This window comes from Ursus americanus, chromosome 14 (genome assembly GCF_024610735.1).
Source record: "Ursus americanus isolate L20-20 chromosome 14, mUrsAme1.1.p, whole genome shotgun sequence".
In the NCBI taxonomy this organism is placed as follows: Eukaryota; Metazoa; Chordata; class Mammalia; order Carnivora; family Ursidae; genus Ursus; species Ursus americanus.
In genome coordinates this window covers 28,807,078-28,833,056 of record NC_142140.1, presented here as the reverse complement: position 1 = coordinate 28,833,056, position 25,979 = coordinate 28,807,078, and the positions used below count along the sequence as shown (strand labels likewise).

At 40.6% G+C, this 25,979-nt stretch overlaps 1 protein-coding gene across 7 annotated transcripts in view; it reads left to right on the top strand.

Annotated features, from left to right (window-relative positions):
- Window positions 1–25,979, top strand: part of PTPRG (protein tyrosine phosphatase receptor type G) — a 684,348-nt gene that overhangs the window by 154,363 nt on the left and 504,006 nt on the right. For 6 of the 7 annotated variants that reach the window (XM_045807508.2, XM_045807506.2, XM_045807511.2 and 3 more), the window contains one exon: window positions 20,205–20,309. In XM_045807508.2, coding sequence (XP_045663464.2) covers window positions 20,205–20,309 — 105 coding nt within the window. Of the gene's footprint in view, window positions 1–2,126; window positions 7,913–20,204; window positions 20,310–25,979 lie in introns of those variants that run through there. The other variant, XM_045807509.2, reaches the window with a different exon arrangement.

Below are 25,979 nucleotides of genomic sequence, written 5' to 3'. Positions count from 1 at the left end.
CCTATGTTGGGTGTAGAGATTACTAAAAAAATAAGCGAACTTAAAAAAAAAAAAGTCTGCACTTTCACATGGCACATTTTATCCTTAGGGTCAATTCCAATGGATTGGTGATGTCTATTATAATACTGTTTACTTAATTCTTTTTCTGGAATCCAGTTTTAAGCAGGACTGAGAAGATGGGGTCTAGCTCAACAGGATACTCTTGTGAAATTTGAGTGATATCTACCCTGGGTTTAGGATAGGCACATGGTGGCAACGCAATGGTGGGTTTCTGCTTACTGGTACCAAATAAGGTACTGTGGAATTTTTCTGGAGAAGAGCCAGAAGTTGATGACTCTGGCTGGGGTGGGTGGGAGAGGATAAGCCTTCCCCACATACTTAACCAAACCTCTCCAGTTTAAGTATTTCTGGTGATTCAGTATACTTTATGACCTTGTAACATAAATCTGAGGAGAGCTGCATTTCTGATTTGGTGGGATGTTTTTCACCATGGGTAGAGATAATGCATGGATTAATGGTTGAAATATAAAGGATTTGGTTGTTAGTATCTAGAAAAATGGATGAATAACTTCTGGGGGATATATTATTAAAAGCTCAGTTTTTATAATGGAAATATACTACCATTAAATGGAGAACACCAACATATTGCTAAACATATTTGTGAGTAGACATTTTCCTACTTAGGATATTGGCGATGTCTACAAGACCATTTTTTAATCCATTCAAGACTGGTGGCTGAATTACATCTTTTTCAGTGCCTCTGAATCACCTGTTCTGATGCCTAAAGTTTCACCATCTGGGTCATTATTATTGTATATTTGCATCTCCAGAAATCTTCTCTATTAGATTGTCTGTTCCCTGAGTTTGTGCTATGTTAAGCTATAGAATTTAATTTGACGTTCCGTGGCGTGTTTCTGAGCGTACAGTTTGGAAATGGAAAAGACGAGGGGGATAGGCGTGGGGCCCAGGTTGTTTACATTATTGCAGTGTCAAATCTTAACTTTCAGCAGTTAAAAACATGACTCTTTCACGAATGGAGTTAATACATATCAAATTCAAATCATTAATGAGACAGACAATACCATGGTAATGCTGGTTGCAAGAGCAGTTGGAGGACGTGGGTATTTTTAGTTAATGAAGAATGTCAGACCATGGTTGCTAGGTTAGCTCCAACAATGGTTAATCTCCCACAGAGTTACAAAACCATAAACCAATTCTTTTGCTTTTTTTTTTTTTTTTTTGAACTGCATAGAAATCTCCAGGTTAATGTGTAACTTCACCAAGTCCGGCCTTGACTGATAGTGAACAGCAAGTTAAACAAGGGTACATTCCCCTAGTTACTTTAATTATTTTGGGTGAGTTTGTTGAATTCAGCTGCAATGTGACATCGAAAGGGACTTCTGCATTCTCTTTATTCTCCTTATTCTATGTTTTGGGTAATTTTTCACATCAGCATTTTGTGAAGCTTCAGAAAAACCGACAATGCTTGGGTTTTACCGACTTTACGGTTGTGCTTTTGGCTAGTGTTGATGGCTGGTCTGCCTGGTAAAGCACTTTCCAAGCTTACCCTTGAACTCTGTGATATTTTTCATTGTTTTCCTCCTTTTCTGTTGGCATTTTGCACTTCCATTCTCACCTCCAGCGTCACTTCTTTCTTTCATCCTGGTAGAATGCATTTATGCTTCTCCTATTTACTGAATGTGCTGGCAAAAGAATGGGCAGATTCCCGAACAATTTAAATTACTTTGCTGCCCTAGGCTTGGACACAGCTCTGCCTTGTCTTACCTATGTGACCTTGAGCATATCCCTCAACCTCTACGCCTGTATTTTTGGTCCTCTAAAATGGGGTGGATGATGGTGCTTATCTTGTAGCAGTACTGCAGAGATGATAGGCTTAAAGGTAAAAATGATGCCTACAAACATAGATACTTGTATCTTGTTACTTGACATACTAAAGGTTCTCTAAAGGATTGCAAAGCGCCGTGCGTAAAAGGACCGGAGAGGCATGCTGTAAATAACTGAAGGGTTTTACAAGATCAAGCTTCGGAGCAGGGACAACTGGCACGTAATACCCGGCATCCCAGCTGGGGAAAGATTTGCGATCGGCAGGTATGGTGGCAGAGTTCACACTAGGTGAAGGTGACTGCAGCCCTACGTCTCGAGCCGGTTGTTGCTATATGGTTCAGTACAGCTTTATATTAAAATTGTTGCAAGAGAAGACTAAAGTCTGGATTGTCCTATGTATTTCCTTTGTAAATGTTGGCAACTGATTGGCATAACGTGTCATGTGTATGGGCTCCTTATAGTGGGGCACCAGTTTGCCAAGTTCGCTCTTGGTCGATGTAGATTGTTCAATAAGAAAGGTCAAGTTGTTCACGTTGGACCATGTCCGAGCTTGAAGTGACCGAAGTGGTTAATCATTTCTCCAGTCTCCTGCTTCTATAGACAAGATAGTTGGTTAGGGCAAAGTGGCAGGACCTGTTTGTGGTGGTACTTTTAATTTTTATGGAAATGGACTTTACGTGTACATATTCTTCCACTTTGGGAGATATAAGGTTTAACAGTATTTTTTTTCTTTTCTTCATTAAAGTATAATTGACATAGTGTTATTAGCTTCAGGTGTACAGCATATTGATTTGACAATTCTGTACAGTACTCGGTGCTCATCGTAAGTGTGGTCACCATATAACGTTATTACAGTATTATTGACTGTATTTTTTACCTGCATGACTTACTTATTTTATAACTGGAAGTTTGTACTTCTTAATCCCCTTCGTCTATTTCATCTGTCCCCCCACGTACCTCCCCTCTGACGACCACCAGTTTGTTCTCTGTATTTAAGAGTCTTTATTTTTTGTGTGTGTTCATTTTGTTTTTTATATTCCACATATAGGGGAAATGGTATGGTATTTATCTTTGATTTGTTTCACTCAGCATTATACCCTCTAGGTCCATCTATGCTGTCCTTAACATGGACTCTTGTTTGTTGTTTGTTTAAACACTCTTTTTTGAAAAATTACTGTGCATTTAAAAAAATAATCCTATTGATTATTGAAACAGAGGAGGGAAATACACCAAAATTTTAACAGTGGTCATTTTTTATGGTCATTTTTATTTTCTTGTTTATGCATTTTATTTGCTGTCTTGTCTTTTTAATGTACTCTGCTCATTAATGTACTTTGCCTAATGTGCTTACACAACGGATATTTATTGCTTTTCTAATCAGGAGAAGCGATAAATGCTATTAAAAACAGACTTCATTGTGGAAATGCCTAGATATGTGATAATATGATTATTGATCTGCTTCAGGCTTCCAAGATTTTTGCCAACGAAGTAATGGTTCAGTATTTCATTTGCTTCAGGAAAATGACGGTGGGGTGGATCTTATTGTGCTACTTAGATATGTTTAGATGAGTCGTCTTTAGGTCTGCAGTAATTTCTTTGATGAAATGGGTTTTCCATCACCACGGGGCAGATAAGTTTCTGGTTCTCCTCTTGGGCAGCTTGCCTGCAAGGGATGCCTTCTGTTTTGGCAGAGCTGGGGGCTTGCCCTGCTGGGCTGGAGCCCACCAACTGTTGAAGCCACAGTGGCTCAGCCGTGGTGCTTTTACACTAACTGTTATGCGCCATGCAGACCTTTATGGTTCAAACCAGGCCACATCTGTTGTGAGTCTCATGACCTTCAAAACCGAGAGCAGAAAGAAATGCAAAAGGCCAGGCTTTCTGCAGACAGGTCTCTTTCGAAGGCTTCGTTAAAGAATATTTTTCTAGTTATTTTGTAAAAGAGTTTCCTTTTCCTTGTTCTGCATTAGCGGTGGATTTATAGTGTTGAAAAGCTGAGCAGGTTAGTGTTGCTCAGAATGCGGTTTGTTGACCACCTCCATCTGATCCCAAAAGGAATTTGTGTAAAAGTTTATTCTGGAGGCTTACTGGAGACCAAGAGGATCAGGTCCTTCGGGGTATATTCTCGCACCGACATTTAAACCAGTGATTTAGGCATTAAGGGCAGACGGCCCAAAGGGACATCCTGTTCTCTTTTAAAGAGGTGGGCACAGGGTTAGCTGACCCCAAGATCAGCGGTTATGTGGTGAATTGGGCACTCCCGGGAATGCCTCGGCTTCTTCGAAAGTTTGCTTTTGGGTGTGAGATATTGGGGAAGGTCCTAAAATCATGTTACCTGGAAAATGTTCATGGTCATTGTAAGAACGGAAACTGTATTTCCAAGTGGAACGTGGTGATTCATTTGGTTATGTTTTCCAGCAAGAGCGGTGTTTAAAATGAAATCGTTCTCTTTGTAGATCTGTATGTCCTCAAAACTTAGTTCCTTCTGTGACATAGAATGGCCTGCATGCCAAATACTGCGATGTTCCTGCAGTGCTCAACGCCAAGCCATTAGACCTCCCGATGCATTTATGACCTTATGTTTCCATTGCCAAAGCAATGAAGAGACCATTGGACCGTATGTCTCTATGAAAGTCCTCCCCCCACTCCACCCCCAACTGAATTAATAGTCGCTTCAATAGAAGAATGAAAATGAAGTTGAATTTTTATCGTGTGGGGGGAAGGTGGTGGATAGAAGGAAGAAGGAGGATTTCACTAAAGTGTTCCAGGTCACATTTTGTTCTTGGCATAGGAGCAAAAGGGACTTACAGCTGGCTGTCACCATACTATTGAAATCTTTAAAACAACACTTTTTGGACTTCTTAGATGGAGCAGATTTATTTTATCTAATATATCCAAAATATCATTTGAACATGAATTAAAATGAAAAAGAATGACGGGATATTTTGCAATCATTTCTTCTTATACTGTGTTGAAATTCTAGTGTATTTTATCTTTACAGCACAGTTCAGGGTAGCTCTGTGTGGCTGGTGGCTACTGTATTGGAAACACTTCTTCTAATTCCCACCGTCTCCGTTAAAATGTGAACATATGCCTGCATAGAACATTCTTTTTTTTTCTGTTTTAGAGAAAGTGAATTGTTTTCTCAGCCGTTAGTTGGTGTTAGCGTAATGCCTTCCTGTGTAGGCTGTAGTGTTAGAATTCTCTTTGCAAGCCTCATAATAATTTTGAGGAATTATCACTTTTATTATAGTATTTTTAGTTGCAACTAGAAAGTTTTTATAGTGGGTATTCTTTCAGTGTGAAATCTCTTAAAAGGACAGTCAAAAAACCCCAAAACCAAACCAAACCACATTGTTTCTTCTGGGACACAGGGTTGGGGCATCTAACTAACAAAGAGGGGTCCCGGAGACAGAGGATGTAAAATGAGATTTTAGATTTGTCCGGGAGAGTATGGTTTCAGAGGTCACTTTGTATCAGTGCAAAAGGTTCTGTGTTAAGTGTTTTATGTTTGGGTCTTTGTACTGTTTTCTTAAAAGAACCCATATGTGGGGCGCCTGAGTGGCTCAGTCGGTTCAGCGTCACACTCTTGATTTCCTTGATTTCGGCTCAGGTCTTGATCTCAGGGTTGTGAACTTGAACTCCTTGTCCTGCTGCGCACTAGGGCTGAATCTGCTTGAGAGATACCCTCTCCCTCTGCCCCTCCCCTGCTCCCGAGCATGCTTGAGCGCGTGCGCTCCCTTCCTCCCTCCCTCCCTCCCTCTCTGTAAAATAAGTAAGTAAATGAATAAAATCTTAAAAAGAACCTAAATATGCAGGATCCCTTTCCATGTTGCAGCCCCCCAGACTTTATAGGGGAGTCTCGGTTTTTCTGTCCTCTGTGCATTCAGAGTGTCTGGGTTTGAATTCCTTTTGCATGGACCATGTAATGTGACTTGGGTGACGTACCTTGCCTTTCTGTGCCTCTGGGAAGGGGGATGCTGGGAGGATTGACCCCTCCACGTTCTGGTGATTAAATGAGATAATCCCGCCGAGGAGCTTGGCACAGTGCCTTACAGCATATAGTAGGTGCTACAGAAGTAATAGCTATCTTCCACATCTCCACTAATTATCTTAATTTTAGAAACTAAAGCAATACAGGGGAAATTTTAGGAATGAATGGGTTTCTCTGACATCGAGATAAGGTTTAAAAAAAAAAAATCCTTCCTTCTTCCTGAAACATATGTTAAAGATTTTTGTTTCTGCCACGATATCTTTAGCCCCATTTCCCCATTCTGTCCACTGTTCTGTCCTGGGATTGAGCATTTCTTTACTTTGGGGGAAAATATTTTAATGAGAACTCTGGTCAGAGCATCTCTCTTCAAGGACTCTCCACCCCACACCTCACAGAGGGAAGGGAAAAGTCCTGAATGCATTTCACGGAGTATTGTCTCTGTTTCAGAAACATTGATCCCCGAAAAAGCCTCAAATATCATGTATGATTTCTGAAACACCTGAAATCTGCAACTTTTCTGGTTCCATAGTGTTAAGTAACAAAGAATGGATTAACCTGAATGTGGACCTGGCACAAAAGGAGAACCTGGGGTTTCCAGTAGCTTCTAACACCATCCTTGTCTCTCAGTACTCACTCACTGGTTATACAGAGGCAATATTGAAGAGCAAATGTGATTAATAAACCTTTGTAAGTAATATTGAAAGGAGTGTTTGTTTTCCAGAATTCACTCAGGATTTCTGTGATCTGCAGTCCTGTAGTTTGGGTACATGTGTCATACCGGTTTGTTCCAGAGTTTTCTGTTGCTTATGCTCCATCCCCCTTATCTGTTTTCTGAAAATCAGAGGAACGGTTTGTTTCATTTAGTTTTGCCTAATAGGAAAGCCTCCAAAGATACAAAATTTCCTTTTGACATCATTATATTTATTTTTTTTTTATTAAAATGGGAAACTGCCCTTCTCTTCTCCTTCCCAGCACCAGTTTGGTTGACTGTATTGCAGAAGCATAAAAGGATTTAAATTCAGAGTTGAAAAGTCTCCTTGCAATTGATTTCATTCGGCTCCTTGTATACAAATAGATACCGAGAGGGGGAAAAAAGCGATATTGAATTGAAACTTTCAATTTTAGAGTTGAGCTTGGTGAAGTCATAACACTGTTTCTCCATTTGACTCTTTAGATGGATCTTGTGGTATCATTGGTCAGTCATAGAAAGCTTTGGAAAAAACACAACCAAAAAGAAAAAAGAAACAAACTGTACTTATTTAATAGCTGCCATTTGTTCACCAGAAAAGGACTTTTGGTTAAATAGCTCCTTTTCCAAAAAAGGGAAAAAATTTCCCCCCATATAATTAATTTAAGCAACTGCTTTTAAAGCTAGTTAAAGCAGACTTAGAAATGCTTTAGCCGTCTTGATGTGATCTGGTGACAATTTTTATGTGGTTGGAATTTTTAATTAAATCATTTTATTTAAGATTGTAATAGCCCTTTCAAATTATTTTCGTTGAGACTTGCATTGTGTTATTTCAAGTTAATAACTCCTCTTCAAGCAAGCAGAATGCACGATATTTCTTCTGATGATTTCTTTGTGCAATTGAAGAGAGCAAAGCAAACCTCATTCTTGCTGGAAAGGAAGCAAAACTAACACCTAATAAAAATAGAACAAAAATGAACTTGTAGCCCTGGGATGTTCTGACCAGCAACATTAAATTCCTTGGATTATTTTTTTACCTTTTTGAGAAAAAGATTTATTTATTTATTTGAGAGAGAGAGAATGAACGGGGAAGGGAGGGGCAGAGGGGGAGAGAGAGAGAGAGAGAGAGAGAGAATCTTGAAGCAGACTCCCCACTGAGTGTGGAGCCAGATGCAGGGCTCAGTCCCAGGATCCTGAGATCATGACCTGAGCTGAAATCAACAGTTAGCCACTTACCCAACTGAGCCACCCAGATGCCCCATACTTTTTACTTTTAAATTTCAGGATCCAGTCTAATTGATTAAATCAAATAAAGCCGATGGGAGGCCTGTTTCTCAGTGTTTTAGAAGGGAGAAGTTGTCTTATGGACTCGAACAACAGAGAGAGAGGTATGTATGTGGTAATCTATGTCCTGACCTGCCACAAAGCGTATTTTTCCCTGAATACATTTTCGTGTTTATAGACAATCCTGAAGAGTTGCTAAGACAAAAATCTTTGTCATTGTGCAGAGATGAATTACCGTAGATTGAATTTATTAATTATCCTTTACTTGGGTCACTTTTCCATCACTCATACCTAACTGGTGGGAGAGAGAGGTTTCTTTTAAGAATTGTTTGGGGAGGGGCACCTGGGTGGCACAGCGGTTAAGCGTCTGCCTTCGGCTCAGGGCGTGATCCCGGCGTTATGGGATCGAGCCCCACATCAGGCTCCTCCGCTATGAGCCTGCGTCTTCCTCTCCCACTCCCCCTGCTTGTGTTCCCTCTCTCGCTGGCTGTCTCTATCTCTGTCGAATAAATAAATAAAATCTTTAAAAAAAAAAAAAAAGAATTGTTTGGGGAGATAGAAGTCAGATTGGGTTTAAAGCCGTGCATGTGTCCATGTTTAAGCAATAATAAAATTGTCCTTAAAAAAAAAATAACCCACCTAAGTTTCCTCTGAAATCTATGGTGATATACTGTGTACTTCTCCAGGGTATCACATAGGGAGGTGGTTATTTTTCTTTTGTGATATTGAGGGTATAATTTTATGCAGTATATAGCTCCAAAAGAAAATATAGCGATAATGAGTATCTTGCTTTTCCTCATTTTGTTTGTAAATATTTGTATCTGGCTTGCTTCTCATTAACTGTTACCTGTTTTTATTGACATGTATAAGCAATTAATTACTTGATCACATTAGTGCAGATCCTAATTTAGATGGAAAAGGCGAAGAAGAAACGATAGAAAATATTAGCAAAATAAAACTAAAAGCGAGTTGAGTAGGCTTTTGGCCAGATTCTGTAAATATTAGGCCATGGTTTGCTCTCCAAAATGTTACCTCCAGGAGCACAGGCTCCCTGCCCGCAGGTGCAAGTACACAATTAATGAATGATTTGTCTTGCTCACCCTGGGGGTCCGGGTGATGAGGCACTGTGTTTTGCTCTTGCCTGCCTCCCTCCAATCGGTTCCCTGCACATCACAGTCACCTTTTCAAAGCATACATTGATAAAAATGTCCTAAAATTAGATTATGGTAATGATTGCACAACTCTGTAAATATACTAAAAACTATTAACATTTCAATAAAACTTGCTTTCTTTTAAAGCACTATCAGACCTAATTGGCTGACCCCTTGGTGTCCTTGGGTGCCTTCGCAAGCTCATTTCAGAGTCCATTATGGTCTTGCAGGATCCTGCCCTTCTTTATCCTCAACCTCTTTTCTCTCCCCCAGCCAGCTCACCAAGCTTCGGCCAGGTTGGCCTGTTATCCCCATACTGTTTTCTGCCTCAACATCCTCATACTTGCTGTTCCTCTACCTCGGACTCTGTCCTCCCATCTTGCCAATGCCTTCAGCTAAATCTCCTTCCTTGACTACTCTCCCTAAGTACATTCCTTCTCTACTTGTACTCTCTCTGATTTGTACCGTGTGTGTTTCATTTAACTCTCATATTTGTTTCACCATGCTTATCAATTAGAATGTATGTATTTTTTGACCCCCCCCTCCCCGCGTGAACTGGAAACTTCAAGAGGGCAGGAGCAATGTAGGGTATATACTGTTGAATGTCTTGATGTAGCAACCTGCCATGGAAAGAACATGAATATTTGCCTACATCTTACCAAACTCCTGAGAAATTCTCTTTTTAGCCAGAGGAGTGAAGAACAATTTAAACAGAGTAAGTGTGAAGATAGACTAGGCACTTTGCTGACCAGAAGCACAAAGCTCTGGGCAATAGATAGCTATTGGCCACTGAAGATCCAGACTGGCTAGGATTCAAGTGGTATCTTTAACATGGCCCTAGAAGTCACAGATTTCTGGGTTTACTAAGCTAGTCAGATCTGTCTCCACCATGACTGGTGTCTTGAGCAGAGGAGTGTCGTGGTTGGAGTGCCCTCTGTATTTGATCCGCAAGCCCAGCACTTAGGGCTTGCGCCTGTAATGTGTTTTCTACAATCTCCCGTGGTTGTGTATTATTGTGGTGCGTATTTTTGTCACTGCCCACATTTTCCTAGGGTTGGTAGATGTGCCATGGTTTGGAAATAGGCGCTCAGTAATATTTAAATCAGCTTTCTTTGTCCTTTTTGTTCTGTAAAAAAATACCCATTTCCTTCAATATTTTTCATTCGATATTTCATAGGGACTGTGTGTGTATAAATGACTCAACTATATCAAAGACCCAAGTTATGAAGCTTATCGTTTATTTCTCAAGGATAAACATTTATTAGGTAGTCACAATGACAGATTTTAAACAAAAGAAAATATGAATGAAGAGAATTTAGTAATCTGTATCACTTTGTTTCCCTAACTCAAGTTGTAACTTAATATTTATTTCTGCTTGACTAGAAGAGACTTTCTTTTTTATAGACAATGACCAATGTTTATGTAATTGTAATCGGATATTCTCCACATCATGTTAGAAAAATCACTGTATTTTTCTGTTTGTATTATTGGAACATGTTTTTATCTTAGACAATTGCCAGTAGTGGTGGGAAGAGTAGCCTAGACAACTTCTTTCTTTTGAATTTATTATGTTTTTAGAGTTGCCTGGCTGGCTCAAGCAGAAGAGCATGTAACTCTTGATCTCGGGGTTACGAGTTCAGGCCCCACAGTGGGTGTAGAGTTTACGTTAAAAAAAATAACAAAAATTACTATGTCTTTAAGGACGCCTGGGTGGCTCAGTTGGTTAAACCTTTGGCTCAGGTCATGACCAAGTCCCGCATCAGGGCTCCTTGCTCAGCGGAGAGCCTGCTTCTCCCTCTGCAGGCCGCTGCCCCTGCTTGTTCTCTCTCTCTCTTTCTCTGACAAATAAATAAATAAAACCTTTAAAAAACCATAAACTTGGGGCACCTGGGTGGCACAGCGGTTAAGCGTCTGCCTTCGGCTCAGGGCGTGATCCCGGCGTTCTGGGATCGAGCCCCACATCGGGCTCCTCCGCTATGAGCCTGCTTCTTCCTCTCCCACTCCCCCTGCTTGTGTTCCCTCTCTCGCTGGCTGTCTCTATCTCTGTCGAATAAATAAATAAAATCTTTAAAAAAAAAAAAAAACCATAAACTTGCCTTTAAAAAAAATTACTATGTTTTTGGTTTTCCGAGGCACACGTAGAAGTTTTTTTCCGTTTTTTCCCACTTTTAAACAGGTGTAGTAGCTGTTAGCTCACAGATATTTTTATGAGTCCTAAAATTCAAGTTTGTGAGTATAGTTGTAGTACAGTGTTAATTGTGTAGGTTTGAGAGTGGTATCTGGTTCAGGGCTTTGTGTTCTTGGACAAGTTATATATCGTTTCTGAGTCATTGTTCCTAAGCCGCAAGATTATTGGAAGAATTACCCAAGCCATTGTATTGGTGTTACTTTTATAATGTTGGCCTTATAAGCAATTAGTGAGTTAGTGAATAATTTCTCATTGGGTGGGACCATGGGTGGTAAGCTCAGATGGCATAGGGACTAGATAGGAAATATAAATGATAAGGTAGGACTGGGTGGGGTTATGATTCTTCTTGAAAGAGCTACTTGCTATTCACATAGCATATTGTTGCAATCAAAGTCCAGATCCCATTAAAAAAAATACAGATTTTGGGATTCTCTCCAGATTTTCCCATGCTGGCAACCAATTAAACACCCCCCCCCCCACACCATACCATATTATACTATACCACAGGTGAAACAAAATGTCTGGAGGGATTGGTCGATGGCTATATTCAACATCGTGGCCACCAGGGTGAAATATTTGATTTGTTTTTGCCGGTTTTGTTGATCATTAAGGCTTCAAAGTCCTGGCACAGTTGCAAAATTGGCAGTACAGATTTGTGTCACTTGACATCACCACAACCCTACCTATGACTAAGCCTCGTTTCTTGATAATCTTATAAAATCAAGAGACTTGATTCTTGGAGAACCAAACAGTGTTAAAGTGGGATTGGAAGACTTGGTTGATTTACTTCATTCTGATGTTACAGAATATTTGAAGCCAGAAGCCCAGTTCTGTTTTAGAAGGGTGACTGAGGAAGCGTGAACCGTAGTATATTTCAGATTTTTATGACAAATGTCTAATGAGTCCCTTATAGATCCGTTTTCTAAGTGTACCTCTTCTTGGACTTGTTGGGAAGCATCTATTTTTATTTCTGAAGTTTTTAAGCTAGGACATAGTTAGATGTCTTTATGTTTTGACTCTTTTTTGTCATGTCTGATTAAAAAAATAGATTCTATCTTTTGTCATCAGTGTTATTTTAGGGTAAAATGACAAAGAGAAGTTCCGTCTTTTGCTTCTCTACTTGACTTGAACACTCATTTTTACAACCTATGTTGTGTTCTTTTTTCCCCTAGGATACTACATTGCTATGTGATTCCTCTTTGCCTTGAATTGCAATCTGTTTTACTTAAAAAAAAAAAAAAAAAGTCATGGCTCTATATTAGGTCTCTTTATCACTTTAGATGATGAATATCATTTGAATATGATAAAATAGGTAATCTACTATAATATACTCTATTGTGTTTGAGGTTAGCTCAGTATCACAAACAACTGGAGGGACCATTTGCAATGCGGTAGTTACAAAGGAATGTACTTCTTGATTCTACTTTTTGGGACACTCACTAAGTACATTTTTACTACGAGTAATTGGAATACAGGCACAAAGGAGATGAGAGGCTGATCAGAATATTTAATTACTTTAACTATGATTTGATACTTTTGCCCATTGTAGGCACAAAAAAGATAAAGATTTATTCATTTTAGACTATTGTGTGGGATTTAATGTTCTTAAGTGCTCTTTAAAATTCAGAGAAAATTATGCTTGTTAGAGATTTTGCCATCCTTGAGGGATCTTTAATTTGTTTGTTGTATGAGCAGTTATAATAGATATAAACAGCCCGCTTAACTGCTTGTCTGCCATTCTGGAAATACGCATTCTGGATGTGAAAATGTGAGTGCCTGTACTTATTTTTAGTGGGCTTATTTTCGGCAGTGACTCTGGCAGAGAACTAGGACTCTATATCAGAGCCATTCATCCATCATCTTAAGTAATTTTCATTCTGGCACTAGGGAACTGGAATGTCTTTGTTCTGATGTTTTCAATTTTGGATGGAAGCTGACCCATTCTTCTAGGCTTCTAAGTCCTTTGGAATGACCTAGAGCTGGACATAGAGTTGCGTGGAAATACCGTCACATGTCACTGTACTACTTTGCTTTGGGTACAAGATGTGTGAGACCATGTAACAGATGCAGCTCTGGCCTGTTCTCATCATAAACTTACTCTGGTTTCACCTCCAGCATACAACTACTTTCACTTGTAGGGGATCATGACGTAGCTGGGATCAAGTAGACGTTGTTGGTTCCATGCGGCCAGGTGAAGACAGTAATGTGAAGGAATGCTGTGGGTGTGTTGAAATGCATAGTGACCGTGTGTCTCCCTTTCTTGGTGGCATCTCAGACTTGCACTCATTTTCAGATACACAAATGCATATGTGAATGTACCACCTTTGTCCAAAAAAACAAGCCAATAGTTGTACTCTGTAGTTTCAGTTCACACATTTGCTGTTTTGGAAGAAAAATATTTTCCATCATTACGTAACTACATTTAGTGTTATCCCACGTAGAGTCAGTGACCCTTCTCTCCAAAAGTAGAGCCTAAGAAAAGATGCTATGTCGAGAATGTTATTTAATGTCATGTTTAGAGGGGCTGGTCTCTTCGTAAGAAAAATGTTCAACCTGCCGATTAACACAGTAGAGTTCAGACAGCTTGAAACTCCTTCTTTATTTCCCCCAAGTCAAAATTTCTGTAAAACACTGAGAGTCAAGATTACACAGAATCCTCCCGAAGATACAGGGAAGGCAGATGGGATACACATCTGCTTTTATATTCCCAGAATACAAACATTTATTGTTATAAACTATGTCCGGTGGCTCTAGGAAATTAAATCATGCACATAGGAAACAGTTCTGTTGATATCTTCCGTGGTAGGTAACTCTTAGGATATTTTTATAGCGAAGGATTGGGCCTTTGGGTCTGGAAACATTTTTATCTTTTTTTTGCTTCTGGCTGGAAATGAGGTAGGCTCCGGAGAAGTTCTGAGAGGTGGTAGAATTTATGAAATCTCCCTGATGAAAATACCTGTCACTCATTTTGCTCTCTGCATAGCAACCAACCTGTCTTAAGCTTCCTCCTGCTGAGAGAGGCATAAGCGTCATTGGCTAGTTAATGCTATTGGTTTCCAAATCTTCACTTTCATCCTGTCAAAATTGAGAGGCTCAAATTCTCCTGGATGATGGGAGTAGCTGGGTGTTAACTTTCTTTCTTTTTTTTTTTTTTTTAAAAGATTTTTATTTATTTATTTGACAGAGATAGAGGCAGCCAGCGAGAGAGGGAACACAAGCAGGGGGAGTAGGAGAGGAAGAAGCGGGCTCCTAGCGGAGGAGCCTGATGTGGGGCTTGATCCCAGAACGCCGGGATCACGCCCTGAGCCGAAGGCAGACGCTTAACCGCTGTGCCACCCAGGCGCCCCTGGGTGTTAACTTTCTTAACTCATTTTACATTTAGACCCTCGAAGGCTGCCCTGGTTTGATGTTCCTGCCCTGGTTTGATGCCTAGGTGTGTTAGGGGTGTGTGTGTGTGTGTGTGTGTGTGTGTGTGTGTGTTGGTGAGCTGGTTAAAGTCACACTGGAGACGACCTCTTTTGAGGTGGAGTCTGTAGCGTTGTGCATTATTGGACGTCCTTTGTGTCTTCTACCCTTGTTCCATCACTCTGATCCCAATTCCTTGAGGCATCATCACAACACTAAAAGCCCTCCTGAGCTTTCTGCTGACAGATGACTTCAGCTCCATTAACCATAGGAGGCTCGGTGCTGTAGAACTTGATAGAATATATGTTTGCAGGACAGCGATTCCTCCCTCTTGTTAGTCCCACGATAACCACAGGCAGATTTATACTTACGGTCTATTCCGAAGAATGAAAATACATATTTTCTTAAGCATGCTCCATTTTTAATTGTGTAATTAAGTTGCTGACATAAGCAAGTATGCAATTTCATATTAAGGTAAGGATCCGTAAAGGCATGCATTTGCATAATTTAATTTTCTGCACAGAAGATATTGAAAATCAATAGCATGATTCATAGCCTTACCATATCATTGCCATGCTGCTGTTGGTTGGCTGTTAGAGTTTAGAAGAGTACAAAGAGTATTAAAATTGATTGAATCTGGTATGCTGAGTCTGTATCTTTCCTTGGGAACCACAGATTGTTTCATTTTGCAAATCTCTGCTCCTTGCCAATAAAATATCATGTTGCTTAATATACTCAATATACATTTTTTTTGACTGCAGTTCAAGTAATTTCTAAAAGTTGTTTTTTTAAAAAAATACCTTATTATATGATTAAAATACATTTGAGGAGGGGACTAAAATTTTTGTTTTTTAAATTATGCAAGTGCCATTCATACATGATTATGTTCTTAGGGAAAAAGAAATCACACATTACTGATCTAGATGGAGTAAAAGGGAAAACCAAACGTAGTCATCTTTAATGGATAGTTGATGTGTCTCAAAGAAATCTGGTGCCAGGGTGATAAAAGTCCTTTGCTTCCCTGTTCATTTCTGAGTTGCCTCTCTAAACGGTTGCTTATGAGGTACTTGGGGATCATTCCTAACAGCTTCACGTTCTAGACGTTTGCCGTTGTGATGGGTGGGCAGTGACTAGAAAGTGAGACAGTGGGGAGAAGGTCGCGGTTTTGCTTGTGGCTTATATAAACACACATTTACATGCGCACACTCTTACCCCAACACAGACTCAATCAGCTTTTATGTTGTTCATGTGTATATATATATTCATTCACGGATTATTGAATACCTGCCATATTCCAGACACCCTCATGGCTGGTGGGTGGAGATGCTTCTTATCTCCAGGGAGCTTAGAGCTCCTCATAGGCCATGCAGCATGTCCTTCAGAAGCAGGGTTTTTTATGCATTCTTCACCTGCGTTTTGCAGCCCACACCGTACCTCAGTACTTTGGGGGGTGTGATGAAGACAGGGTTTAACCCACCTTCCTTGGGATGGCCCTGCTCTCTGTTACCTCTTGTCCGTTGGTCTGTGTCCACCCAAACCATGCCTCTTGCTTTTGTCCCAAGTGAACTTTCTTTAGATAGTTCTGCCGCTCCGCTGAGACCCCGAATGCCACAGTACGCTGCGTATGGACGGCTGGGAACGTAACTGCCCTTTGGGTCATGGATCCCGTGATGTTGCAGTGTCCGAGGAGTTCTGATGTTTGCCTCCCTTGTTTCTTGAATTGGATATATCTTTGTACGTTTGCTTTTTCTACTGAAAAAGGTGTAGGGGTCTTGGGAAGCTGGCAAGTGTGGGACCTCAAAACCCATGGCCTCTGTCAAGTCTAGTTAAAGACTGATGACAGTTGTAGTCTAAGGACTTGGAGGTTTTCACGCTTACCTCACGGAGCTCTGGACTCCGCTGCTCTGCTTTTCCAGTAGGATGGGTAACACAGCTGCCCACACGAAAGCCTCTCCAGTGAGAGATGGTGCTGGCAGCCTTTGTCCTCTTTTGTTCCCTACCCTGGTGTTCTCAAGGCTTCCGGAAAATGAAAAGCACCGCCTTTTCAGGAAAAAAAATGGGGGACTGGTTGTGGAGATTGTGAGTCTAGATAACATCTTTTGTAAAGGGTATAAATGAATATCCTTGAGGATAACTCCATTCCTCCTTTACTTTTATTTGTGAGTGTTCTGGTTCAGTTCAGATTTAGCTAATTCTGAGATTGATGCCATATTGGTGTGATTTCTACAGCAGGCAGTGCATCTCTGCCTGGCCAGCCTTTTCCCAGGGTTAACTTAGCCTGTCAGGTTCCAGGCTGTGAGGGTGAATTGAGAATGTCAAAGTTGAATGGGACCTGGGGCGGAGCTCAGCAAGGAAGTTTGTGTTTTTTATCTTTGGCTTCAAAATAGAATCACCCGAACAAAAAGAAAAAAAAAATTTTTTTTAAGTACTTGTATCCTATATCCGTGGTTCCACCCCAGGTCAATCGAATGTGAATCTCTGGTGGTAGGGTCCAGGGCATAGATTTTTTTGTTTTCGTTTGTGTGTTTTGCTTTTGTTTTGTTTTATTTTATTTTTAAAGCATTCAGGTTGAGAATTAGAGCCCTAGTCCAACAGTGTCCTTTAATGAGAAACTGACGATCAGGTGTAGAATTGCCTCATTTGAAGGTCACCAAGGTCACCTTGAGTGCCATTTGGGGATCTTTTGCGTACAAGGAACAAAAAGGGAGCTTTGGCAAGTTATTGGTTCGTGTAAATGTAAAGCATCCCACAGGATCACTTTCGAATTACCTCTGTCATGGGCTTCAATTTTGTCAACAGAATTGACCTATAGATTTTGCTTCCTGTGGCGTGGTTTCATTTTTGAACTCCCCTGCCGATCTTCTGCTTGACCCCAGCCAGGCTCCTGAGGCTTCAGGATTCTGTCCAAACACTGGCAGGAAGAAAGAAGAATCTCTGGCTGACGTCTCCATTGCCAACCAGGTCACTGGCACCAGGGGCGTGGTTTACAATGATTGGCTAGCTTAAGCCAAACAAGGCCCACCCCTGGAGCTGGCAGGGATGGTCCAACAGGACATGGCTATGCACTGCATGACTTGAGGGTAGGTGGGGTGTGGAGTATGATGATTACAAAAAATGGAGTCTCTGCAGCAAATTTCTGCTCTAATAGGTATTTTTAAAACACTCCATGCCCACTGCTGGGTTAGTTGCTGTGCTCCCAGTGTCTTGTGTTGTTTTTGTAACAATGCTGTGAAGTTGCTGCTACTTGTAGCTCCATTTAACAGGCAAGGAAATTGAGGCTCAAAAATGTACCCTAATGGAAGTCCCCTTTCCTTGTTCAAGACAGTGCTTTACTCGTTACCTTGATAGAGGAAGGATTATTTGGGAATAATGATTTAGAGTGAACTAGCTCTAAGAAGCACGTTAAACAGATACATAAAGAAGTTTCCCACATGCACAGACAATAAATAAGCCGAACAATTATTTATGTAGCATGCTTTAGTGGAGGGAAAAAATAGATTAGGAGTGTAGGAGATGGAAAATTTTATTTTTGATCCCTAGAAGCTTAGAATGGTCAACTTCTTGGAGCTCTGCATGGCTCTTCTGCCAGACTGTAGGATGGACTGGATGGTGGTCACCTAAACCTTTGTTATACTTTAAAAATGACCAAAAAGCAGACATAAATGATGCCAGGTTTACTTTTAGATGTGTGTTTGAATTTTACAAGATCCCTGTTTCCCTCTAAGGGTCCCATGTCTATGGAATATCTTTGTTCTTAGTTGAAGCATTTTTTTCTTTTAAAGCCAGTCTTTGGAGTGCCATGCAAGCATAAAACTCAGATCTTCCTCCACTTATGATGGGGTTACGTACTGATAAACTCATTGTAAGTTGAAAATATCTTACGGTGAAAATGTATTTAATGTCCCCAATAGCTTAGCCTGACCTGCTTTAACATGCTCAAAACACATTAGCCTGCAGTTGGGAAAGTCATCTAACACAAAGCCTAGGTTATAATACAGTGTTGAATATCTCCTGTAATTCACTGAGTTTGTATGGAATGTGAAAAACAGGATGGGCTGTAGGGGTGCAGATGGTTTTAAGTGGGTTGGTTGTTGATCCTTATGACCGTGGGGCTGACTGGGAGCTGGGGTCTCTGTTGCCCATCATTACTCTACATACGACCAGCCCAGGGGAAGGATCCAAATCCAGATTCAAGATTCGGTTCCCACTGAATGTGTGTCATTTTTAAAAAAGATTTTATTTATTTGACAGAGAAAGAGAGAGAGAGCGTGTATGAATGGGGGGATGAGCAAGGGGAGAGGGAGAAGCAGACTCTCTGCTGAGCAGGGAGCCCGACACAGGGCTTGATCCCAAGACCCTGGGATCATGACCTGAGCTGAAGGCAGACGCTTAACCGACTGAACCACTCAGGCACCCAGAATGCATATCATCTTTGTGCCACTGTAAAGTTGAAAAATTGCTAGGACAGTCCATCATAAGTTGGGGACTATCTGTACTTTACACGTTTCCTAATTTGCCATCATGGTGACATCATTTTCATTACTTGGACTAATTCAGAATGGAGAATGTACTGTTTTCCTGGTGCCATCTTAATCCTAAATTGAATCTACAGTTCCCCTAACCATTTTCCCCTGCTTTTTAAAAGCACACTTGATTTTGTTTGGGTGCATTTAAATATTAACATAGACAGCTGGGATGTATTGTTTGAAGTGTAATTCCATTTCATTTTGGATTCTGGGCACCTGTGGTATTTGTCTTCTTACAAGTCAGTGCATTCGGGTGTGGGCTCACAAGAAAAGAAATTTACATTCATGAATTGGCTGGGAGGGGAGGACTTTGAACACTTGGCAGGCAGATGGAAGCTCTCTATAATGGCGGAGAAGATGGGATTCATTATGAGTTTTCAAAAAATACATCATTAGAGTTTCTTTTCTGAGCATCGTCGGCCTTGTGGGTTTCAGTGTTTCACATCTTCAGGTGTTGTAACAGGTGACTGTTTGGGCTCCAAAGGATGTGAGGACTGGTACTCACTGTGGGAAGTGAGGCACTGGCTTTGATGTAGGCATGCTTGTGTTCGGTTCTCTGATGTGCTGCCTGCTTGCCTGTGTTACCCAGGACCAGTTACTTAGTGTCTCTGAGCCTTAATTCCTCCACCTGTAAAAGACATGGAATGACGCCTTGCTCTAGGAGGATCAGATACAGCTCAGACGCCTCTTGCAGCAAATACATAGGCTTATACATGTAGTCGGAACAAAGACCTCAGGTTCCAAGTCTTCTACTACTAGTTTTATGGCCTTGGGCAAGTTAAAGTTACTTAACTTCTCGAAGGTTCGGTTTGCTTATCTATCTATTGTGACCACTGGGTCTGTTGCCTGGTAGTGTTCTGCAATTATGTAAGATAGTATATATCAAATGCTTAGTGCACCGTGCTTGGTGGTCCAAAGGCTCATTGTAAAGCTGCTGTTAGTATTAATATTAATCCTGGTAGTCTTGCTAGGTTATCCTAGAGATGTTTTTCTGTACAATCAGGAGGGTCTCTTCCGTTATCCCCGAAGTGTGTGCTTCTGGGAAGTCACTGGTGGTGTATTTGACACCCTTCCCCTGTCCAGTGGAGTGAAGACTTCTACTCATTGTGCTCTCCCTCTCTTCCAGCCTTGACGGAAGGCTACGTCGGGGCCCTGCACGAGAACAGACACGGCAGCTCAGCCCAGATCCGCAGGCGCAAGGCTTCAGGCGACCCGTACTGGGCCTACTCGGGTGAGTGGATGTGGTCCGGCCGGGCTCCCACAGCGGCCAGTGACCATCCCATTAAGCTCATGAGAAAGTACTCTTCGAATCGCTTTCACGCTGAACCTGTTTGTTCAGACCTTTTGTAGTTTGCTAAAAGTTGAGACACTCAAGCCTGTTTTTTCCTCAAGGTTATAAGTACCTTAATTTCTCTCCCCCCTGTTTTCCTAACCTGCTTTCCCCCCTCCATTTGCATTTACTTCTGAACTTTACTTGTTAATGAGTGATCGTACCAAACTTGTAATTTCCCAAAAGATCCAGCCTTTTGTTTTCTGTCTTTTCAGTGCCTGTGATTTCAGAAAGCAGAAAATACAAGGCTAGTCTTCAGCTGCTAAATGTCTGCTAAATTTAATATAAAAAATACAACTTTATTTTCAAATCAGATCTCGTTAGTTGACTATATTTCTGCCCTCTGTGGTATTCTGCAGTTCTTTTCATTTTTGCTTTTAAACTTTTAGCCTTCCAGCCAGTGAAGACTGAGAGCATTGTTAAAGCTACGTTGACTATTACATTGCAAATAATTTTCTTACTTTCTGAGGGGGGAAAATGAAGGCCTACAAGAATATACAGATGTTTCTGGATTATGTTCCCAACAACTACCAAAAATATGATAGGTGGATTATTATTTCTAAAAGAGATTTTGATGCTCCAATATATATGGAAAATGTATTGTAGCTAATTAAGGAGGAATGGTGGAGGAAGATAGACCACTTTGGAAATTACTTTGGCACTAAATAATTCAAATAATTTGTCTGAAAAGGCTTGAAGGCACGGGGTATTAGTATTAATAATAAATCTGTGTTTATGCAATGTCATTGCATATAGAATTGAGAGACATTATTTTCATAATGATGCTCTGGTTTTAAATCCTGAATTTCCACCTGCAAATCTTGTTAAATTTATGTCAGTGTAAAATTTATAGGCTTGATCTTTAATTACACCTTATCTATTGGCTTTTTGCATCCTTTTGTCTATTGATAAATCTCCTGCCCCTACAGGGAGAATAGCCTATCTGTTTTGTTTTGCAAGGAACAGATAGTGATTCTGAAGTCTTCCATCACACCCAACTCCTTGGGATTAGAATTATCTAATTAGAGCCTTATTGTCACCATTTCTGATAAATGAAGGGAATTTTGAGATGAAGGCCAGAATTACATATATATATATATATATAGCTTCTTGCCAAGAAACCTGAAGAAAATTTATCATTTTGTGCTCTGTGGCTCTGATATCAGTTAGGAGAGACGTAAAGTGGCCTGCTATTTACAGTTCATCCATTTAGAATAACAATGCTGTTAGTCAGGAAATTGAAAGTTATATCCCATCAGCATCTCCAATTGCAAATGACAGTGAAGAAATGGAAGTCCTAAAACTTTTCCCATTACTCAGTTAAGAATGGACATTAGTATTGCAGTCTTTGGAATGGAGCAATTGTTGATACCCTTAACTTGAGTGGGCTTAATGAGTCTCCATTTTGCATTTCTGGAATGCATTTCTGGAATGGATTTGGGAACTGTCTCAATAGGTGGAAGGGCTAATGGTTCAGCTGCAGGCTTTGGCACCCTCTTTCTGTAAAAAGCCAGACAGTAAATATCTTAGGCTTTTGTAGGGTGTGTGGTTTCTCTTGCAATTACTCAACTTTGCCAGTATGTGCAAAGGCAGCCATCGATAATGGTAGATGAACTGGCTGGGTTTCCATAAAAATGTATTTATGAACACTGAAATTTGAATTGTATGTAATTTTCATGTGTCAGAAAATACTATACTTCTTTTTGACTTCTTTTTCCTCAATCATTTCAAAATACAGAAACCATTCTTCACAGGCTGTATTAAAACAGGTGGCCCGTGCGATAGGGGCCACAAGCTATAGAGTTTGTCAGCCATTCTCCTAGTTGATTTTTTTTCTGCATGGGATGAGACGGTCATATGAGGAATCCCCCAGAAGGATATAGACTGGTTTGGAAGAACCAGTGAAGTCACTTGCTTAAGGATGAAATGGAGAAGATAAAGCGTAAAAGGAGAAGGAAAGAATGAGACAGGTATCAGTTGATGGTACATAGTCCTCATGCTTTCAACAGTTCTTCCTGAAAGTTCCACAGTGTCAGTGGTTGCTTCACACCAACGTGGTGGAATAGCGATTCTCGTGTCAGCAAGACCTAGGGTGCATCAGAGACATTCCTTAGCATTTGGCCAACAGACAAAGACAGGGCAGGAAGGAGTTGTTGCCTGTCACTTCTGACTAAGACCAAGGCCTTGAAACCAGATGTCGGCTTTTAGCTGCAGGTACTTACACCTCTAGGCGTAAGTGCTACTTGGAAAGGGGGGTTGCCGAAAGCTCGTTGTTTGTAGAGGGAATTGTTTTTAAATTTAGCAAAAGTGAAGCAGGGCATTTCTGAAAGATGGGTTTAATGGTCCAGATTTTAATTTCCTGCCTCTCATTCACAGATTTGTCTTAGTTCCTCCTAAGATACTGTTGGTGCTTTGGGGGTATAGTGTGTGTATGAATTTTGAAATCATATGGACTGTGGTTCAAATGTGTTTTATCTCGTAGCATCTTTAGGACGTTGGGAGGACGTTTAATTCTTTGGAGATTCAGGCTCTCCATCTTTGAGGTGGGATAATTAACCGCACTTCCCTCATAGAGTTGTTTTGAGGATGAGATGAGGTGATATGTGTGAAAAATGTAACACAGTCTCTTGCATCGAGTACCTGATATTCCTGCTGTTTTAGGTACTATTATTACTTTCACTGCTGTTGATGTCCTGGGGATTCTCAGTGGGTAACTGTGATGGACAGTGCGTGGGCACTATGTTATCTCGAGAGCTAAGTACGCTGAATTTTGTCACTTACGATTCCTAAGAACTCACCATTTGGTATTTGGGAATGAGGGTTTAAACAAGCTATCCTCACATTCAGAGCTTGGCAAACCTTACCAACCATGGCTGTTTTTGTGAATAAAGTTTTGTTGAAACACAACCATGCCCATTCTTCCGGGTATCGTCTAGGGCTGCTGTTGTGCTGGGGTTGAGTAGTTGCTACAGACTGTTCGACCAAAAAGCCTAGAATATTTTTATCTGGCTCTTTAGAGAAAAGATTTACCAATTCTTGCTCACGTTGAGATCGCTTGGGTGTTTGAGCAGATGTTAGCCTGACTCATAAACAGAACTGTTCAGAGATTTGGAAAATGTCTGTTTTTTCCCCCCTCCCTTGCATTTTCTCCGGAGCTGGAGTGTCCTCAGCAAGTCTCCTAGTTAGCATTCAGAGTGAGTTGGGTGATCCTGCTTTTGGAAGGGACTTGGGAGGAACAAAGATATGAGTGGAGTGGGATGTGCTTCAGGAAATGGATCAGGGAGATGGGTGGGTGTTGGCGGTTCCGGGTCCCCCTGCCCCTCTGTTACTGTGTCCTGCTCATTAGGTTGCCTTTGTGTGGGTGGAGTTTGGCGCCTGATGCTGACCCCAGTTATCCTGCTGACATCCTCCACCCCCCGCCCCCAGTCACTTGAGGAAAGTGCAGAAGTTTTTGAGTTGTGGATAGCTTGTTAGGATATTGTCAAGACAGTAGTTCATTAATATTAGTGTAACTTTTACATTAGGACTAACCCTGTTATTTCAGTTTGTATCACTTTGGATAATGCACACATCCTCATTATATTTGAGGTGCTAAAATCGTTACTTCTGTAGGCTTCTTAGACAATGCCATTGCGAACAGCTTCAGCTTTAGCGTCGAGGACTGTTTATTGAGGAGCCTGGAAATATGTGCTCTCGTCCCATTGGGATCATCTGAAGATTGGCTATCTCTCTGGTTCTTCATTTTGTCTACTGTAAAAAAGGGGGTCATAATATCTGAGTTCAGTGTGAAAGTATCATGCATAAGAGACAGGAAGTGGAACATAAATGTAAGATATTATTATCGCTGTTAATAATAGCTTTGTGATTTCAAGATTACTTTATGTCTTTGGGCTTATTTTCCTTATTCCAAGACAGGGAAAAAAGGGGAGGACCTCTTTATATATTTCATACAGAATTATACTGAAAAAAAAAAAAAACCCAATAGATTGAATAAGAGTTTCTCACTGGAAATCTTAAAACAATTTTTCTGTTAGTTTCACTTGACTAAGACACAGGTATTTTTCTGTGTTACTTGAAGTGATGACAGCTCATGAATTTTGGAATTTGCCCAGAACTTCTGTAATTATTACACAAAAAGTAACAAATGCTAGGTAGGTCATTGTTCCCGGAAAGGGAAATGAGAAACAAATCTGGAGCAAGTTCAAGGGGAAATTGGAGGCATTTTTATAAAGCTATCTGTTTCTTCTCCTCCCCCTGAGAAACTTGGAATAAAAACGGCTTGTGATTTTTCCTCCCACCCTTATTTTACTTCCCCCTTTTGGTTTTCTGCATTTCGAATAATCAATATCTCATGTTCCTTCTGTATAGAAAGATTCTATGAATCAATACAAGGGGGAACAATTGTCATTGTTAGAGGAATCCAAAATTGAGACGTGTAATGATCAGAATTCCCTGTAAGAAGTGTCTGGTGTTGTGCTGAGTAGAGGCCAAGCAGGATTATTCTAAGAGGCATTCCAGCTGTGACCAGGACATTGTAGGAGGAGACATCCAAGGTCCCTTTTAATTGTCCCGGGCTTGATGACTTACTCAGCTGTAAAATGGAGATAAAAAGAGGGACATACATTGCTGGATGGCTTTGAGGATTAGAGGTAACTTATGTAAGCTCCTGGTGGAATGCTTGGCCTCCACTCTGGAGTGGAGTACGTATTACCCATTTGGCTCTTAATTATATGCCACCCCACTACATTATTCATATAAACATCTGGCTTTATAATGCGCACATGTGTGTGTATGTGGTGCGTGTGGGTGTATGTTTCATTTCCCCGGCTACATGTCCAATCCTTGAGGACAAGGACTATAGTTTATAATTCCTTGTGCTTTTTCCCCCCCCTGCTGTGTGTCAGAGTATCTCATTTTGTGCATATTCAGTGCATATTTTTCAAGTGGGTGAATGGATGTACAGATAAATGAACTCATGTCAGAGTCTTGGCTTGAGAACTCACTAAGGGGATCCTGCCATGAAATTCAGATAAAAGCAGTGGGTGATTTACAAAAGGTTTCACCACTGGATCCTTTTAAGTAATCAGCTCCCCTGGTGAACTTAAGATATAATTAAATTCCTAAAATATCATTTCCATGCTTATTTTTAATCATGTCTATAAAGGGCAAAGCCAAATATACATGCCTGCAGAAGTCTGCCTTTGTCCTTAGAACAATGGAAGCCACTGTAGAACCTCAGAGTTTGATATTAATATTGTATTATTTGCTCTCCTCCTAATGCCTCCTGTGAAGTTTCTTAAGGGAATCATTTCCCTAGAGACACTGCATTTGCAGTAGAGTTTCTGATTTGATGGAACCATACTGTTGGGGAGGAATCAGTCTTGAGATTCATCCTCCCAAGTCCCAGCTCGAAGTTAAGTCCCCATTGATGCCTGGCCTGATCCCTTTCTCCCTGATAGTCTCCCTTTATTTTTTTACAGTTGATTTTTCTCTTCTCTATAATTCCTTATTACTCTATTTACTGTTATAAGAAGATACTTATTTATTCATTGAACACACTTATTAATTCAT